At 32.3% G+C, this 21,102-nt stretch overlaps 2 protein-coding genes across 3 annotated transcripts in view; one reads left to right on the top strand and one right to left on the bottom strand.

Annotated features, from left to right (window-relative positions):
• The window catches only part of Dab (DAB adaptor protein), a 60,159-nt gene extending 58,456 nt beyond the window's left edge, over window positions 1–1,703 (bottom strand). Inside the window, exon 1 of one of the 2 annotated variants that reach the window (XM_085944118.1) lies at window positions 1,478–1,703. Coding sequence is in view for 1 of the 2 variants with exons in the window: in XM_085944120.1 (XP_085800246.1) it covers window positions 1,478–1,493 (16 nt within the window). In the remaining variant the exon portion in view is untranslated. The remainder of the gene's footprint in view (window positions 1–1,477) is intronic. The other variant, XM_085944120.1, reaches the window with a different exon arrangement.
• An 899-nt stretch (window positions 1,704–2,602) lies between these two features.
• On the top strand, window positions 2,603–18,220 carry LOC147074390 (store-operated calcium entry regulator STIMATE-like). Its single transcript, XM_085944116.1, has 6 exons — window positions 2,603–2,981; window positions 8,206–8,350; window positions 9,267–9,388; window positions 11,608–11,804; window positions 14,872–14,946; window positions 16,352–18,220. Exons 1-6 carry the CDS (start codon window positions 2,840–2,842, stop codon window positions 16,439–16,441), a joined length of 771 nt encoding a protein of 256 aa, XP_085800242.1. The 5' UTR covers window positions 2,603–2,839; the 3' UTR covers window positions 16,442–18,220.
• Window positions 18,221–21,102: the final 2,882 nt, after the last annotated feature.

Below are 21,102 nucleotides of genomic sequence, written 5' to 3'. Positions count from 1 at the left end.
TAACTACTACAAAACACTATCTACTCATAGTAGAGTTCTGGAAAATAAATACGTTTGACTAACGTAAGTTTAGTGTGCACTGTTAATGGCAGGTCTTAACAGCCTACCTCGACCCTTCACCACTACCTAGGGAAAGTGCTGCCCCTACCGTTATTACCGCTTGAATTTGATTATTTCTACAAGGGATACCTACAAATAAATTCATTAAAATTTTGATACGCGCATCCACAAAATAAATAGTCGAAAGAAATTTATTAGTGCAGGTGAAAATTGTAATTTCCATGTAATCTATATCTATGTACTCAAGTGTTGGTTGAGAATGGTAACCGTAACAATAATCACAATTGCTCTGACTAATTGCTGTGCACTAAACGAAATAGGTATCTGCGCATATTCAAGATTAATTAGGTGAGGAAGGCTTTCTAGAATTAATAAGTAGTGTATTTATAAAACCAAAAAGTGTTAGTACCGACCTATTTAATATGATGGAATCGATAAAATTGTTATTTTATTCCTTATGTTAGGAAGTATTTGGATATAAATAAAAGGCACAGTAGGTTATAGGGAATACAGCGGCAAACACATTTTGAAAATAGCCGATATACCTACTGGATTATTTGTTAGGTTAGGTTAGGTTAACCTAACAAATAATCCAGTAGGTATATCGGCTATTTTCAAAATGTGTTTGCCGCTGTATTCCCTATAACCAACTTGTACCAAATAAAATTGTTTTTAACATTATCTACAATATTTATAATCAATCAACTACCTACCTATTACAATCATTTGAATATTAAAATTAAATAGACATTTAAAAACAAACACCTTTAATCTATGGTTTCAATATTGTCTTATATTATCTCTTCACTAGGTTGTGATTATGTGATTATAAATGTTCTAAATCAATATAGACTTGCCTTTAGTTATATATCTACAAAATTTACCTACCTACTAGAATTGAAAAATATAATATTTAAACAAAGAACGATCTTTGACCTTTGCATTGATTTTGTTGAAAACCATTATTTGTTGAAGAATACCAAAGAAAGAACAATAATTTAATTTTAATTAAAAATAATGTTTTTGACAGCTACACAAAAGAAATGAAATTAGACATAGAAACTATTTAAATCAGTCAGTTAGTGATTGCGTTTTAAAATGCGGAGGTCTCTCGTATTCCCACACCAATTACTATAAAAGTGATTATAATAATATTATCATACACAATAATATGAACACCAACCACTTAAGATAAAATCACCAACAAGAAATCATGTTTGCCGCTAGTTATAGCATTCTGACAATGCCCGCCCAGTATCCCACTTATAATTAGTTGATAAAATAATTTCCACATTTTTTAAGCAAATATATAACACAATTTACAAAACAAGGCGTAAGATCTTCAGGTTAAGAGAACTGGTACAAACGGCAAACCCAAGCGAATATAATTTTGACAGTAGAGTTAGAAATCAAATACCATTGACTGCTGACATCGTACGGGTCACATTAATTGAAAATTTCCTCTAGGGAAATTTTACTTCCGATTATTCATATTTTAATGGGAACCAACAGATCACTTCATCCATGATTTATTATGTTTTTCCAATAACCTCACTTCACTGTCAACCATAACAAAAAAGTTAATGACATTTAAGCGGCCTATCGAATATTCATATCCGTTTAAATTAAACGCAGCAAAATGCACAATTTTAATGCTGCCAGTATTTCAGTGGAAATAAATAATGTTGCTAGCACATAGCGACTGACACCATTTTCCCAGGTAATATATTTATTGAGATAGCAGATTCCAATGAAACACTATAGATACGATCAAAATAAAAGCAATATATTTAGCCTCATAATTATTCTCAATGGCTTTTTACAACTGTTACCGTCATCCGTCTAAATATTTTTTTCCGGCTAATATTTTACTGTACATAACATTTGTTTTAAAAAATCTGGTACTATAATAATATACCTAGATGAATTGTAATTGTAGTTGGAACAATTTTAAATATTTTATTTTACTTTATTAGTAGAATAAAGTTAAGAAATAATGGAAAATACCAGACATTGCACGCTAATCTCTTTGGAAAATACGGAATATAAAAGAAATATTTTAAGGAAACGCTTATTTTCAAATACAGCAATACCGACACCGACTGACAGCTGATGGAACAAGTGCTGCCAACACTATTACTGATATAGTATTTGACCTTTTCTCTCGCGTACTATAATCTGTACTATAGTCTAATATCTCTTATTGGTCGTTCCCTCATGGCTGAGGATCGCGACCACCCTGATATTCCGTCATCTTTTAATATAGTACACCGAAAATATTGTCTTTTCGTACCTATATTAATTTATGTATTTCCTCAAAAAAAAATAACAGGCATTTGAGAAACATCAAAATATTATCTTAGTTTTCCGAGAAACGTATTTTTACAGCAAAATTTCTTTCCTTACGGGAACTCCGTACTATTTACGAAAATACTATATTTTCCAAATGTCTGACTGGATGGATATTTTCTCACATGTACTATACTGTAATTAAAACGGCAACGTTTCCTTGGTGTCAAAGTCAAACGTCATGTCATATGTCACATACAATATTATTCGATATGCGATCGAAAGTTTTTTGTATAAATAAATAGTTTATCGGCATACGTGTGTGATGCTTAGTGCGTTTAACTTTACCGCAGTTATTATATGAGAATTAGCATACGTGCGCATGTGTTATTATTGTAATAGTACAGTGATGGCATATTATTTTAAACTCATTTACTGACGAATTACCTATCTCCTTCGCATACTTACTTGATTTATTATTTACGTAGCGATGTCCGAGCTACTTATTAATAATACTTCTCTTAATGGAACGCACTGGTCTCCTTTACACTGCAGTAAAGATGCATTGACTGATACTTATGGATGGTTTTTACAAGTTTTACTAGCCGGTTTGGCCTTCACTTGCTTAATTGGTAAGTACTTAACAGTGAATTCAATTTTGTCACTTCAAGAAAGTCATGTAATTCTATTTAAATATATAGATATGTAAATATTATGAAGTTCACTAAATCGTTTTTTATGTTGTGATCATTTGAGAACTAAAAACAAATCAAAATCCACAACATAGTTACACGGTACTTAAGTAGGTTGTGTTAGGTTTAGGTAAGTTTAGAAACACCTTATTATTACACTATAAACATATCTAATAGATAGCTAATATACACATGCATGGTGTAAAAGTGCTGACTGTCTCTCACAATCTCATTCTTCAAGCGCAAGCGAAACGCGATTTTGTCATTGTATGGTGCTATTTGACAGGTTTATAGATAATTGGTAAACGTCAAAATGTTCTGTGCGGTGTAGTTCGTATTTCTTCCGGCAGGTTCGCCAGTATTATTCTTCTGTGCATGCACATCGCCGTGCAAGTACCAATTACTGTGAAAATTGGTAAACGTCAAAATGCGCTGCGTGGTGCAGTCCGTATTTTTTTCGGCAGGTTCGCCACTATTATTCTACTGCACAGCCGCAGATATCACACAAGCTCCAACTATCACATGAAAATTCAGAAGCCACTGAACTTTTTTGTTCCATGGATGCAATCTTGCAACTTGCATGATAATACATGTTTATATCCCATTTATATGTGCATGGATTTACTGCTGACAGTACATAGTATCACGGCCATAACAAGGAAATGCATGTGTAAACACGTATTCTCATGCAAGTTACAAGATTGCATGAATGTATCAAAAAAGTTCGGAAGGTTCTGAATTTTCCCGCAATAATTGGTACTTGCATGGCGGTGCGCATGCGCAACGATAAGAACGATGTTGGTGAACCTGCTGGAAAATATACGAACTACACCGCACAGGATATTTTGACGTCTACCGATTATCTATGAACTTGTCCGAACCTGTCTGAATCTGTCAAATAACACCATGCGATGACAACATTGCATCTCGCTTATGCTTGAAGAATGAGATTGGAGAGACAGTCAGCACTTTTACGTGTATACAGTTATTGTCGTGATAGTTTAAAATACACTCTATTGTTGCAAGTAAATCCATAAAGTGCACAGGCGCTATAATTGTGATGAATTTTAACTGATGATTCTTACAATACTCTCGGAAGCGCTTTCTAAATTGCGTTACTATTAGCAATCGGCTTTTGTATTTGAAATCAAAGTAGTTATTAAATTATTTTATACTAACCGATGTCACAGATCACTCCAAGATTTTTTGTTGTAACATACTTGAACTTGCTAATAATTTAATTAACTATTTTCTTTATTCAAGGAATCATTCACAAGATTTAAGAATGTAACATTCTTTTTATTGAACATACATAATTTGTTAAGGTGAAGCCTTTACTGAGCCTCTTTTAAAGAGGCACCTAGCGGAAAAATACGAAGCTTGCAATTAGAGACATTTTTGGATAATTTACAATTTCAACTGTATTAATTAATAAATATGTATCTGAAAACATTAAAAAGATTTTTAAGTCAAAGATAAACCTACAATTTAAGAAGAATGTTATGAAATGTGAATTTTGTTTACGTCCCCATCTTATTATAACATATATTTTATGGTCATATTTATTATTAAAATTTAGTTTATTAAGTTTTCAATTTTTCTTCATAAAGATTTTTGACTAATTCATAGTTTTAATATTTTTTATATTAATTTACAAAACATCGATTTTGTACAAAAATATTAAATACTTGAAATTCTTTTTTCTAATTAATAATCAAATAAAATTTTCAAATTTTCTATTGGAAATATATAAATATTTCTCAGAAGTGTTTTCAAATTAAGTATGTATGTTCAATAAAAAGAATTTTACATTGTCAGTTAACAAAATCTGCCGATATCGCCAGTAAAACAATAAGGTCATCTCACACGTATCGCGCTACATCATGAACAGCACTTGTCAATAAACGTTTTTTTCTATTTTCTGCACCCCTACACATTTTCAACTCATGTCAAAATATCCTGTTCTTTGCTTTTTGTGGTTTTCTCTGTGGATTTTTTATTCAATTATTATCTATGTCTGGTGTTTACGTCTATTATCTATGGTCTGCTGATTGGGTTCTGTTGAAAATATTGTCTATGGATGCAATAATTAATTAACAATAATAATTTTAACGTACGCACACGTAGAAACTGTTAAAATTCATTGAAATTAGCATGAATTATGAGTGATAATTCAAAATACTATTACATTAGGGTTAGCACTCTCCATCATTGAATTTATAGAGATCATTCAAAATATTCTGCGGAATGACGAAACCATAGACTAAATTTATCGCCGTGACATGATCATAATGTAATCATCGCTTTATTCTCTTTTATCCTTAACTCGTTAAATATTCATAAAACTATACTTCATCATTCACGTTGAAAAATGATGGAAAGACATTACTTATATAGAATTAGATTTTAAAAAACTAGAAATATTATCTAGAGTGATTTATTAATCCACACCATTTAATAACGATCAGGAACAGTTTCATCAGCTTAAAAGGTCATTGTCTTAGCTATTTATGTAGAATTTTAATGTAATAATTATTTGGCTAGATGCGAATGAACACATTCAATTCAATATTCATTATATAATTTATTTTTAATTTCTCTTATGGTGTTAACACTGGTAACTGTCAATTCATGGCGGAAATGCATTGTATTATTAATTTAAAACAAAATGCAATTTTATAGTACCTAACTGGACCGGTTTAATCTAATATATAAAAATTAATATTTGTGTGTTTGTGTGTTTGTTTGTTCGTATTTAATGCGCAGCCATACTGTTCATCCGATTGCGATAAAACTTTGTAAACTTATTGCTTGCACTTGCGGGAAGAGTATAGGCTATACTAATATATAAAAATGAATGTCTGTCTGTCTGTATGTCTGTCTGTCTGTGTGTCTGTCCCGTATGCGTTCCTATACCATTCATCCGATTGCAATGAAATTTCGGAAAGTGGTTGTATGCACACCCATGAAGGTTTCTGAATTAGAAAAATCATCATCTTCTTCTTCTTCTTCATTCTATTTTCTTTTATTCGTATGGTTCCTATACCATTCATCCGATTGCAATGAAATTTTGGTAAGTGGTTGTATGCACATTCATGAACGTTTCTGAATTAGAAAAATCATCTTTTTCTTCATTCTATCTTCTTTTATTCGTATGGTTCCTATACCGTTCATCCGATTGCGATGAAACCTTCGTCAGTTATTGTGTTAACACCCGCAAAGGTTTCTAAAATAGTACAACCATCTTCTTCTTCTTCTTCTTCTTCATTTTATCTTCTTTTATTCGTATGGTCCCTATACCATTCATCCGATTGCAATAAAACCTTCGTCAGTTGTTGTGGTAACACCCGCAATGGTTTTTGAATTAGTACAACCATCTTCTTCTTTTTCTTCTATTCTATATTATTCTATTCGTATGCGTTCCTATTCCATTCATCCGATTGCAATAAAATTTTCGTCAATAATTGTGCCAACACCCGCGAAGGTTTCTGAATTAGTACAACCATCTTCTTCTTCTTCATTCTATTTTCTTTTATTCGTATGGTCCCTATACCATTCATCCGATTGCGATGAAACCTTCGTCAGTTATTGTGGTAACACCCGCAATGGTTTTTGAATTAGTACAAGTATTTTCTTCTTCTTCCTTGGTTCCTATACCATTCATCCGATTGCAATGAAAATTTGGTAAGTGGTTGTATGCACATCCATGAAGGTTTCTGAATTAGAAAAATCATCATCTTCTTCTTCTTCTTCATTCTATCTTCTTCTATTCGTATGCGTTCTTATACCATTCATCCAATTGCGATGAAAATTTGACCAGTTGTTGTGCGCAAGCCCGCGAAGGTTTCTGAATTAGTACAACCATCTTCTTCTATTCGTATGCGTTCCTATACCATTCATCCGATTGCAATGAAACTTTGGTGAGTTGTCGTGCGCACGCCTGCAAAGGTTTCTGAATTAGTAAAACTATCATCTTCTTCTTCTTCTTCATTCTATCTTCTTCTATTCGTATGCGTTCTTATACCATTCATCCAATTACGATGAAAATTTGACCAGTTGTTGTGCGCAAGCCCGCGAAGGTTTCTGAATTAGTACAACCATCTTCTTCTATTCCTATGCGTTCCTATACCATTCATCCGATTGCAATGAAACTTTGGTGAGTTGTCGTGCGCACGCCTGCAAAGGTTTCTGAATTAGTAAAACTATCATCTTCTTCTTCTATTCGAATTCGTACCTACACCATTCATCCGATTGCAATGAAACTTTGGTGAGTTGTCGTGCGCATGCCCACAAAGATTTCTGAATTAGAAAATCATCTTCTACTTCTATTCTTATGCGTTCCTATACCATTCATCCGATTGCAATGACATTTTGATCAAGTGTTGTGCTCTTGCCCGCAAAGGTTTCTCAATTAGTACAATCATCTTTTTCTTCTTCTATTTGTATGCGTTCTTATGCCATTCATCCGATTGTGATGAAATTTTGATCAGTTGTTGTGCGCACGCCCGCGAAGGTTTTTGAATTAGTACAACCATCTTCTTCTATTCGTATGCGTTCCTATACCATTAATCCGATTGCAATGAAACTTTGGTGAGTTGTCATGCGCATGCCCACAAAGATTTCTGATTTAGAAAATTATCTTCTTCTACTATTCGTATGCGCTCCTATACCATTCATCCGATTGCAATGAAACTTTTGTCAGTTGTTGTGCGCACACCTGCGAAGGTTTCTAAATTATTATTATATAAAATACAAAGTTTGTTGTTTGTTTTTTCCATCCAATTTTGATTTTTTTTTTACTACATATTAATAACATTAATAACGTTTTCATATTTTGGATTCGATTTTAATTTAGTGTTCTTATGTTTGACCTTTACTCCTATTAGAATTATTTTCATATTGCCATATTGTATTACACAGATATTTTAATATTAAAAAAATAATTACCTCTTATTATTTTTCAAATATCTAAGATAAATATAACCACGAAGCGACCCTGTGCGAAGCCGGGTACTTCAGCTAGTATTTAATAAAAGTGGAATTAGTACAAAAATTGTGTATTATTTAAGTTAATAATAAACCTATATTTACTTGGAAAATTCGAACGTGGAGTAAGTTCATTATTATAAAATGTTTTTTAAAAAACATTTTCTTGTTATTCCAGGAAAACGATTCTGTGAACCAATCTACACGAGACGGCCATGGCTTATTTGGTTTTACGATACGTCCAAGCAAGGAATGGGAGCCTTCATAATTCATATGGCCAACGTGTGGCTAGCTTCACAGTTCATCGGTGACCCGTGCACTTGGTACGATAATGAATTATCTATCTTGGCTTAATAACTTTAAATATTATGTACGTTATAGTGTTGTAATTTTAAAATTGCTATGTTAGAGAAAATACATTAATTAGTAAATAATGAAAAAAACCTAGTGGAAAAAACAATGGACTAATGACAACTCTAAATCCTCTAAAATAAGCAGTAATTTGATATTCTTTAATTAAATAAATTTTAGTTTAAGACTAAATATATTCAACATCTAAGAATATAGCATTCTTTTTATTAAAGTACAGAGGGTCCTCGTTATCTGAGGGTAATTGAGACTGAAAAAATACCTCTTTAAGCAAATCCGCTTTCAACGGGGACCAAAATTACTTAGTAAATGGGTTTAATTGTGACACGTTTAGAAAAGAAAGACATGTGAGCTAGACAGAAATAGCGTAGGAGTGTGGGATTGAAAGGTTGAAAGCGACAGTTGACAACTGTGAACTATTGCGCTTGTGTTTTTTATGGGTTTTTGGATTTTTTTTTTGAGAATGACGAATACAGACTTGGATAATGAGGACCCCATGTATCTACTTTTCATACAATAAATTAAATATGACTGACAAATTTTAGTGTGCACTATTTTTGTCAGATCTCCATTGCCTACCTACACTGTTATGCTGTAGGGCAGGTTTAAATTGAATTTTAAAAACTTAACACCATTTTGAATTTGTTTCCTTAGTTCAATGAAAATAAATATGTATGAAAGAGTTGTGTTCACTATTTTAGTCAGATCTCCACAGCCTACCTCCACCCTTCGCCACTGTAATCACAAGTTACAGAAATTAGCAGTCATTTTGCTATTTCGCACGGGAATGCTGATGCGTTTTAATATAGCAAACATATGAATGACTGACATGCGTATGTTTACTGAAATATGTAATTTTTTTCTTTCTAGGTACATAATTAACTTCTTGTTAGACTCTACATTAGGATTACTAATTATATATGCTGGTATAAAGATAGCTCAGATGCTGTCACGAATTCACGGTTACCACAGGATCAATTTTGGTGAATATGGTAAGTCTAGTTTCATTTTCCAGAAGTCAATTCGACATTCAACCTTGGCACAAAAATATTTCATTAAAACTAAATACCTATTATTTTTGTCTATGGTATTTTCAATTTAATTTATTATTAAAAACTTCATTCACCTTATTATATCTACGCTGGAAGATTTAAATAGTTACATTCCCAATATTTTGGTAATTTTGAATTTCCTTGGATAAAATCAATTTGGTTGTCAGCATCGATTTTTTAAAATACGCTACCATTTATGGAACAATATTGCTCCGCAAAGTTAACCGGTTAACCGTAATGTCTGCACTAAACTGCATCTATTCAATAACCTACATTAATAATTATTATAATCATCACCATCAGTTAGGGTCGATCCACTGTTGGATGAAGGTCTCCCTTAAGTTTTCACCGCCATTTTCTCTACCGTTTAGTGGTCATTGGCACCATCATGACTACATAGTCCAACAGTCATTTATTCACCGGAAGACGTCATATCTAATATAATATCATTTCATCACCTTTGTTATATTTTTCATTGTTTCTTTTATGGTAATTCCGAATGACATATTAAATGGACAACTCACTTCATACCCGGCGCGCACGAGAAATTGTGCATGAAAGTCATTCACAGATGTATAGGTAGATGTCACGTGACCATATGACGTATCCGTTTCCATTATGCGATACAAGCTTCGAGAATTTATAGTAATATAACCTTTATTGTAATGGCGTATTAGTGTCATGACTCATTGCGTTAGAAACAGATTCTCGGTTACTTACGACTTCTCGGAGATTAGACGCAAGTGAGCCCAGCGAATCACAGGCGACTGACTGTCCAATGGTTCCTGTCATTCAATTGCATTGAATAAACATTCATCAATATCTTAAAATGGCATTTTATAAATAATAAATAATACTAACACATGAAAAGTGATATCCCATCTTTCTTGGAGTGTTTAGTAGATTTTTTTACAATTTTTAACTAGGCACATTGGCATTTTGTAACACAATAATAACGGTGGAGTCGAAACCTGACAGTCAGAAATTTTGTATGGGCAGACTCAGCGGTGTCGCCAGACCGCTTGCAAGCAGAATGTTCATTTGAGCGTAGGATACCGATATTAAAATATGAATTTCGCCATCCGGCAGACCCGACACAAAGTGAGTGTCATTTTATTTTCTAGATGCTTCGTCCATATTAATGTCATTGGTAATTCCACATTATTTTCAACATGCACCTTTCCATGCCACGTTTTTTACTCTTCATTTTTTGAACTCTCATGCATTATCAGTCCATATTGGTTGCACACCACGTTTTACGAACATAATAGTTCAGTCAAAAACGCTACATTAATTGATTAAGATAGCTTTAAGCATTGATTACCATAATAGGATAGGTCTTTGGCTAAATTTACATCGATTTGATGCATACACATTTTTTGATAGGTAGTAAAGCATTTGGAGCCAGTCATTGGTTGGTGCATTGGTATTAAAATGTATACAGCCAATGAGGTATCGACCGATTAGTATGGAGTGGTTTTCAACCAATGAGATTTTATATCGGATTTGCCCAAATTGAATCTGGGCAATGTATGGTTTTTTTTAGAACGTCTGTCTATATATGCGCAGCCAAAAAATCGAACCTCATTGACTGTAAGTGATAATTTGTAGTTTTGAAAAAACATATTTAAACATTTTAGTGCTATTTTTTATTAGTATTTTCAGATTTCTACCATTAGCAGTACTAGTAGGCGTCAGATCAGGTAGATAATGAAATCATCGTGAATTCGATAGAGTAAGCATTTGAAATTCTGTCACTTTTTGTGTCACCATGTATCCTAGAAAGGGTGCCCTTACTTGACGCAGGGAAATATGTTTTCTACATCAAAATATGGGCATAGCAATATACCCCAATATTACTAAGTTCTGGACAACTGTAGTCTTACAGCGGTAACTAAAAGAAATAAAATCACCACAGGACCGCCCTAAAAATGCGCCTCCACAGAATGAAGATATTTTTGTTTTTTTTTTTTACAAGAAATGAATGTTAGCCACTTACTCAACGTAGTAGGTCCATACTCTGAGTTCAAACAATATGACATGAATTTTTTGCCAGATCCAAGACCCACGATATTATAGGCCGAAACGTTAACACACGGCTATCATGGGTGTCTTCTTTTATCCAGATTATTAATTTTTATGCACCTTAATTATTTCAGGAAAACCAGCGTCTGCCTGCTCTTGGGGTTGCCAATGTGCCTTATACGCTCTCATAATGGTGGTTATGAAAGCGATTATGGGATTGGCGGTGTGGTTCCTGAGTAAAGTCGGAGTCACTGACCTGGTTCTGTCCCCAGTGAAAGATCCTCGCCTCGAGCTGGCTGTGATAATGCTAATCATACCGTTCTTCGTAAATGTAAGCTATATATTGAAATTATTACATAAAGATTAAGACGATACATCAGTGAAACGGCAAATAATTTTCAACTATAGGTGCGATGAAATTTTGGACTCGCTGGCATTCGGAGAGCGAACGTCGAGGTGTGAATATGTCAATTTGTTTCGTGATGGCGACGAGGGTATTAATTCTTAAATCGTGTAAAGATAACTAAAAACATTACCCATTTACTTGAAAAAGAAAACATGTAAATGAATATATTATTATTGTTACTAATAGAACAATAAACAGAACATTAAATGAACGCATGTTGGATTTATATGACAAATTATATTTCGTTCGGCATGCGTCATTTGCACCAGCGACCCGCAATCCGCGCATCGCCTAGCCACGATCTTTTTAGACCATGGCTCAACTGAGGTATAGCCTTAAGCACTGCTGGATACGAGAAGTCTATATTATTTTAAAAACGTCATGAACAATATAATACGGTTCTCAGAATAACTCCAATCACAGGTGTCGAAGATAAATCTTTTCTATGGTGATATAGTTTTTATATCTGGTAAGTGCAAAATTGTTAATCTTGAGAAATGCTACCATTTATAATTATTGCGACATCTCATAATTGCGTGCACGAGCCAAATAAAACAACACTTAAAACTGTCAAAAAGTGCTATGTTTTAAAAGCACCTCTCTTCGCTGTGTTAACTTTTAGAGCAAGATAGACAGTTTTGACGGCTAACTTATTGTAACGATTATAATACCTCAATACATAAATATGATTAACTATCGTCGATAGCCGCCTTGTGTATAGAATAGACCAGGGATGGGCATATATGGTCAACGAGAGCCACATTCTGGATTTTCATATAATTCTAAAGATCCACCTATAGTCACATTCTCACGTAGTATTAAATACACAAATTAAAATTTAATTACATGTGTACACATTATCTTAATTGCTATAAAGAACTGCTACAATATTTAGAAAGGAAAACTCGCGAAAATACAAGTAGGTATAATGAGGAAAGAAAATACCTATATTTGTATCAAGAGATATTGGGAGCCGCACTTAACCCAACGAAGAGCCGTATCTGCCCACGTCTGGAGAAGCATCAGTTGTTTTTTCTCCTAAGGTGTAGAACTAATTTGCACTTGGTAATGTCAATTGGGAGGGCAATAATTCTGTTTTGGATATTGATATATTCCACTTGTGCGAGGATGAGTTTAGGTGGACGTTGTTTTATAATTTTAAGTCGGGTCTACTTAGCTCATACTATGTACTTCCATGTAGTGTTTTACTGTTCTTATAACCATGTCTTCTGTTGAAATATTGTGAAATTTCTAATTTGTCATATTCGCCATATATTGTGTAAAATAAATAAATTTTAATTGTGTTTTGATTATTGACACCCTATCGATAAGAGTAGTTAAAAGTATATGGATGGATTTCAAAACTGCTTTCCGCTATAATTACTGATAAAAATAATGTATTCTAGTTTCTAATGCATGTTTTGCTCTATATTATATTGTATGTGTGTCATTAAACTGATATAAGTATCGCATAAAAATAACTTGATAAACACTGGTGTTTGTATCGCAATTAATTATTCCATATTTAATAGCTATTTATCATTAAAAATGACAAAACAACTTGATTTTTAAGTATAAATAGCTATTAAATATGGAATAATTAATTACGATACAAACACCAGCCTTTCTACAAGGCATGCTCACTTTTCACTCTCTTGAATCTCGTAGGTCACTTCTGCTCTTTCTGACATTTTTGCCTGCTATCACCAGAGATGGCTTCCAATCCTGGCGTCATAAAGAATTTTAATTTATAAACGTCTGTCAATTACCTACGTGGTCGCAGCCCTTTATTCTGGGTCTGAACTGTTTCCTCGAGTCATGCCTATCAGGCACCATTAGCGAGGGGTGCAAGACAAGTCAATGCGTTCCCTAAAGACATGGACATAACTTTATTTTATTGTATATAAATTGTTCATGTTTTTTTTATTTTTTCTTCTTCTCTCTCGTGAGACTCTTACGTGTTGCCAAGTCAAAATTTAAATTTCAGTAGAATGTGACAAAAAAATTCAGTAGATGAAGTATTCAGAACGGTACTCGTTGAATGACCAATGCTTTTCTGCATTTTCAAAAAATTACACGTAAAGTGATTAACGATACTTTTTTTTAGATAAATTCCTACCGACAAAATCAAGTAATTCCATTTTTATTACACGTAAGGTGAATAACGCGACCTTTTTTTAGACAAAAATTACTTGTAAGGTTATTAAAGAAAGCTTATTTTTTGTTAAATTCTATTGCGGACTTAATAATTTAAGGTGTGCGTTAATCATTTCAAGTTTATTGTTTAACTAATCATCAGTTTACTTACAAATATTATGGAAAACATGAATATCAAAACATCAGTAGATTTTTAGAATTCCGAAAAAAAATCATAAATTCAATATATTAACAAAAAATATCAGTAAATCTATTGAAATTTCAGTAGACATGGCAACGCTGCGTGAGAGTAATATTTGTTATAATGTAAATCTCATGTTGTGAACGTGCTGAATTTAAATTTGTTATGTCCACGTCCACAATATTTTGATGTCTCGAATACATAAATTAACAGATAAATTAAATTAAATATTGTAACAATCAGGCGCGCATACATGGAGGGGGGTTTCAGGTCTTTACCGCTCCCAGAAACGGGAAAAAATACATTAGGTAAATGGAATATTACTTCTTTTTATTCTTTGTCAGGACTTCATGATTCATGTCGAACAGCCTTCCAAACGTACACGCAAGGCCTGTGGCCACTGGAAGATTCGTGGCACTTGTAAAGCGGTGCTACTATCTGGGGCATCCAATGTTTTCTATAATATCTCAATAAAAAACTAGACAGCGTGGACGACACAAACGGACACTAATTATCCATTATTTCTAACATATTATATTCAAAATCATCTTTGGCATCCAATAAAATTATTTATAAATATCTTCTTAACTTTGTGTTTCCTATTATATTTATAAAATATCTTTCTATAAATTATTTACTCATTCTTTTTTTCAGATACTGATGTTTTGGGTGACAGATAATTTTCTAATGTACCGACCACATCCAGATAATACTAAAATAAAAACTAAGGTAACTTTTCACATCACACCCGAGTCTTTACACCATTGTTACATCCCATTCTGTTATGTTACGCTAGTTTCCAATGTAAATTTTGCCTTGTAAAATATACATTGTATATTGTTGCATCCATTCGAAAATCCAAGGCTGACTGTAGACAGGCCGGTGCACTGAATTGCGAGTGACAACGGTAGTGCTTGTTATGAATTATTTTCGAATTTAAGAGGTAACCTGTTCACAGTAAATGAAGATTTTCGATTGTATATTTCGTTTAAATCCTTTAATGTATTAATTACCATGTGAAACAACTGTTACAAACTGTTTACCATATTGCACTTGAAGTACGAGCAATAGCCAGCACTACGATCGAAATTTACTGTTTCATGTCACGGCCTGACTACATTGGGCTTTGGGAAAATATGAAATTGAGTTTTTGTTCCTAGAGCCTTCGATTAATAATGTATGTAAGTCAATTCTTTTTTAAAAAAATATTTTTTTTTCGGTTAGGTACATGTTCAAACACGCGCGTTAACATGATCTTACTCCCTACTTCATTTATCATTTGTCAATTTATGGCTATGGTCGTATGTTGTAGCTTAACCACTGGGAAATGCCAATAGAAATGGCGTATTTCAAAAAAAATACTACCTTATTCTTAGGTCAATAATTATTATAAAGCAAACATTATTCGTAGAATTTTTATCACATTTGAATGGTCAAAGACATAGCTTATAATCAGTATCTTTAGAATTATCTTTAAATGTGTAAATCTTGCCCATTTTTTGAATAATAAAATGCCTAATTCTTGTCAAATTTGGGATCACAGAGATTATCAATATAATTTTTTATCGTAAATATTTCACTAAAATAATGTTGACATAAATTTTACTAATGGTTTTATAAATGCTTTTAAAAATTAATAAACATAAAAAGTCGTAACACCACTGCACATGGATGTACTGAAATATGACTATATTCTAAAACATTAGAGCGAGAGGTTTAAAAGAATACTATTTTATGTAATAAAAATACTTTTTGCAGTCATCAAATGTTTAAAATAAATATAAAGGATAATAAGGCTTCAAAATTATATAAATAGATTATCTACAATGTTTAAGGAATGTCCAGGATCATGCTTTGAAAATAGCATAAAATCTCCATTTTGACCTACGCTGAGCATGTGGGCCGTTAATAGCATAATTTTAGATAGGTATTTATTAGGTAAACAAATATTTTTTTACCATTATCTACTATGGCTTGAATTAAGCAGGATTTAATTGAATTTTAAGAACCAACTAACACTATCTACACATTGTAGTGTTATTTCAATGAAAAAAAATACGCTTGACTGACAAAGTTTAGTGTGCACTTCACCACTCGTATGCAGCCTTGGTAATGATTTTCAATTGTCTTCTAGGTTCGATATCGTTCTATAAAAAAAGAAAAATCAGGATCGGAGAGTGACGAGCTATCGGCAGACGAGAGACTACTCGGAGTGAAAGCGTGACAGAACAGGATACCGCCTCATCAGCGAGCGTGAAACACTTCACCAACTTTCCAAAGAATTCCGGCCAAATGCGAAGCAGCGAACATGAGGGGGATTTGACTGTGTTTTTGACAAATGATAATATTTTAAACACAGATGTTTTCAATAATTAATATATACCTATTTTGGAGTTTTATCTTTTCAATATTAACGATGTTGTGCCATATTGTGTTGACCAACATTCTATGTAATTGTTACTTACAGTAATGACAGATGAAACTGACCGTTATAAATATAATATTTTGCAAGTATAAAAAACTCATGTTATTACATAAATACTTAACATAACATAATTTTTAATGAATCTTGTGTACGCGACTTAATGTAATCATGAATGTATTAAAAATAATTTTCTTTTTATCATTAGGAATTCTTATAGTTTAATGAATGAACCAGCGAGATAATTGTTTATTTAAGAGATGCCTTTGAAACAAACCTATGCATTGTTATTTTTTAAATTGTCAGATGTCAAAAATGGTTTTATAAAGAATTCATTTATACATATTATGATCCAGTGGCGAAGGGTGGCGATAGGTTATTAAGATCTGACATAAATAGTGCATACTAAACTTTGTCAGTCATACTTATTTGTTTTCATTGAACTACTTTCCATGATAGTCTGAGGTTTGAATCCTGAGTCTGGCAAATACACATATTGTTTTTCAATTTGTGTTTGAAGTCAGAGTATGGACCTAATAGGTTGAGCAAGTGGCTAACATCCATTTCTTGTATAAAAAAAAACTAATAATACAAACCGCCACTCTGTGGAGGTCCATATGATCTTATCAATATCGGACATGGTCTAAAAGACTACAATTTACAGATGGTGCTAGTTAGTTTTAGAATCTAATTAAACCCTGCGAAACCAAGCCATAATGGATAATAGTCAAAAAATATTTTTCTGTCTATAAAATTATCATTTGCAATTTTTATTCACAGTTCAATGAACAAAAAAATAATATGACCAACAAAGTTTAGTGTTCATTATTTTTGTCAGATCTCCACAGCCTACCTCCACTGTTATGGTTTGGTTTAGGCAGGGCTTAATTGATTTATAAAAACTAACCAACACCATCTTTAAACTTTAGTCTTAGTTCAATACAAACATATAATATGTATGACTGACAAGGTTTACGTTGCACTATTTATATTGGATCCTAACAGCCTACCTCCACCCGCGACTGCAGCAATAATTAACATTTATTAAATTCTGATGTTGTTTTATTGTGTCAACTTGGCGAGAAGTGTAAATAAATATATTTTGTACGATAACACATTCGATATGGCAGCCATTAGTAATATTATGTTTCAATAATATCCATCCGACAATTCAGTCTTGTACATATACAAGTATTTAACAGTTGGTATTAACAAACAATAACGTGAAAAATCATGGAACTGTTTTTTACAAAAATAAAATATATATAGAATGGGGTGCAATTTATATTTTTGCTACGATTTAGTATGTAATATTTTTTGATAAAATATTTATGAATGATTGTTTTTTGAGATATTCGAAATTATGTAAATCGGAGGTCGGCAACCGGCGTCCTATGAGTGATTGACCATACCAATATAAAATTCTGCCCGTATCATAATATTGTATATAAAAATTTTAAGAGTATTTTCCGTATAATATTATGTTTATATGTAACCATTCCAAATTCAAAACGCATTATTTTGATATCCACTCATTTTATACAAGATTAAAAAAAAAAATGGTCGCAAATACTCTCACTGAAAAAAAACAAAGGAATTCCTATTCTATCTTCACTTCCATACAAACCATTTATTGACTATTAGGATAGGCCTTTAGCTAAATTCACATAGATTTGATGCATACACTATTTCTATCAGTTCATAACGCATTTGGAGTTATTCATTGGTGGGCATATTGGTATTAAACGATATGCAGTAGAGGTGGGAAAACTGGTCGATTTTGAAGACTAAGTATACTTACTACCAGTATAAAAAAATACTTAGTATCGAAACTTGTTCCAAAACACTTACTAGTATTTGGAATACTATATAGAGCGGTTGGCGTGCGTATGCGACATAAGTCTCATACTGAACTGGAACTAAAACCAACTCCATATTAGTATTTGAAATATCGGCTTCAATAGAATCGCTAAAAAATATACTGAGCTCGGCTTTTCGAAATGTCCCATGTATTATAAAATTTTAAACACATTTTAAATTTATGAGTTGTTTTTCTGTTAGGTTATAATATTCTTGTTAACAAAATTAATATTAATGATTTTTTTTTAAATTTTAAACATCTTTTGAGCGGTAATAACAAGCGGCTGTGCGTCATCTCGCCACATTCTCGAGGAAATGTGGCTGCGACACAAAATTTATGACCTATTGTTCATATTTAACATTACTTATGTCATTCGAATGCATAGGCCATAGCCTAATAAATTAAAATTGTCTTGTATTCTAGTGCTATGTCGCTTGCGCATTTAATGTCAATAGTGTTGAAAGTCTACCAAGTGGCGAGCGACTCGCTATGATATCATCACAAGTTTTTTGGAACAAGTTTATTGGGCCACACATACTGAGTATGGTTAGTTTCATCTGAGACTTGAGTACACAAACAGGTGACAGTATTTCCAACTCACCTCTAATATGCAGCCAATTAGGTTTCGACTGATTAATATGGAGTAGTTATCAGCCAATCAGATTTTATATTGGGTTTGCCCAAACTGAATGTGGGCAATGTACGCATTTCGTATTGTAAGAATGTCTCCACGAGCGCAGCTAAAAAATCAAACCTTATTGATTTCCATCTATTTGTGATAAATTTTCATTCAGTTTTTTGGCCAGTCTCTCAATCTAAGAATTGCCGAATTACAAAAATCCATGTAAAGTGGGCAAGCTAAACATTAACTTATTTACAAATAAATTTTTAATATGTAGCTATCTATATAGCTTATTTCATTTTTATGTAATAAAATAAACTTGAAATTTCCAATATATCAATTTTATTTTTCATTAACAGCAAATCTCACACTACACCATATTTGCTCTCGTTGGGAGTTGTTGCGGGCAGCTAGTATTGAATTGAACAAACTTTATATGAAGTTGTGAAAATCACCGGGTGGGACTACAGACATGTTTAAATAACAAAATAGGTAATTAGACATTGAAGAACGCGTGTTCATTGATTTTACTAAAAAAAAAAAAAAAATTATTAACTACATAGTTTCAAAGATGATAGTCACATTTGAAATCACATACATTTGCAAACAAGCATTTTCTGCCACTAGTTAAAAAAATAATTAAAATTCTTCTCAATTGATTGTTGCGATTCGAAGGTTTTAAAGTGGAAATGTTGATAATTAGGCTGAAGGAAAATAAGTCACAAAATTCACATTAAACAGGTAGACAAATGGTGATAGGTACATAAATTGTGTTTTGTCTTTATTTCTATGCCTCACGATATTACTATGGCAGTATCTGACAAGCCGCAGATTTTTAAACTCTGAAGCACTTACTACAATCGCTGTAATACTGATAATTTGTGGCTTAGTATTTCATAATTTTTCAAACACATGTCACTGTGTGTTTATTTTTTTAGATTATGCAAATCAATCGACAGTGGCTAGTAGGGATTCCAATCCCTATTGATTTTGATTAATTGATTGATTAATTAATTGATTGATTAATTGATAATTGGTTTTTTTTTTTATCAATTTTTATGGAAAATAAAATAAAAACGAAAATATAACAGAAAAAATACTTTTAATAACAAATAACTACATATAGAAATAAACTGAGTTGGAATGCAGTTTGATTTATACCCATGTGTAAGTTGCCGATTGATTTTATTTTTTCACGTAAATTAATAAAAATGAGAAAGATTGGAAAAAAATAATGCTTCGCACTATTAACAAAGTAATTCCACCATGATCTCATACGTGTTACGGCAGTTTCATATTTGGCTGACTAATTAGATTTATTAAGCGAAAAGGCCATAAGTACACCATGGTTTGCTTTACTATTTTAAATCTCGCTAACCCATTCATTAAGTCTTTACTATCAGAAACAGCAATCTCATATTAAATTCACATTATTATTTATATTACAATATTATTTACTCCATTAAACTTATGTATTTCCAAGATTCTTGATCGAGATTCTACAATATTAACAATAAATGTCTTAAATAGTATAAATTATACTAGATTTATATATATAAAATATAATATAAAAATTTTGTATTAATAATAAAAAAAATGCCAATCCCGGGATTGTCAAATTGTATACCCGAAATCCCGGGATCAGAGTTTTGGCTCGGGATTGGATTCCCTAGTGGCTAGTAATTTGAGCCTAAAGTCGGACGAGATAACTCGTGAAATTTGTATGTGCGGTCTGTCGACCACGGCCTCATAGAGCGAGAAATCTCACTGAAGGTATAAAACCGGTTAAGCTATTATTTTTGATTCTACTCAATAATATTTTTTCTTTCATTCTTTCTCTTAAACTCTTGCATCCTTATTATTTATTATAACTTGAAGTTAAACATACCCCATAAAAGGTTGCCGACCCATGATAGATTTTTTTCTGCTTTGATAATATAAAAAGACACTTAATAATATAATACGGAGTATGTCAGTTTT

Source organism: Rhyacophila brunnea, unplaced genomic scaffold, assembly GCF_057557595.1.
Source record: "Rhyacophila brunnea isolate RB1 unplaced genomic scaffold, BYU_Rbru_1.0 scaffold_16, whole genome shotgun sequence".
Taxonomy (NCBI): Eukaryota; Metazoa; Arthropoda; class Insecta; order Trichoptera; family Rhyacophilidae; genus Rhyacophila; species Rhyacophila brunnea.
This window is presented reverse-complemented; position numbering and strand designations above follow the sequence as displayed.

What these genes read in the sequence shown, in the direction of transcription:
- LOC147074390 (XM_085944116.1), top strand. Translation starts at nt 2,840, where the DNA reads ATGTCCGAGCTACTTATTAATAATACTTCTCTTAATGGAACGCACTGG. An exon ending in ATCGGTGACCCGTGCACTTG is followed by an intron (nt 8,351 to 9,266) that starts GTACGATAATGA and finishes TTTTCTTTCTAG; the next exon opens with GTACATAATTAACTTCTTGT. An exon ending in ATACTAAAATAAAAACTAAG is followed by an intron (nt 14,947 to 16,351) that starts GTAACTTTTCAC and finishes ATTGTCTTCTAG; the next exon opens with GTTCGATATCGTTCTATAAA.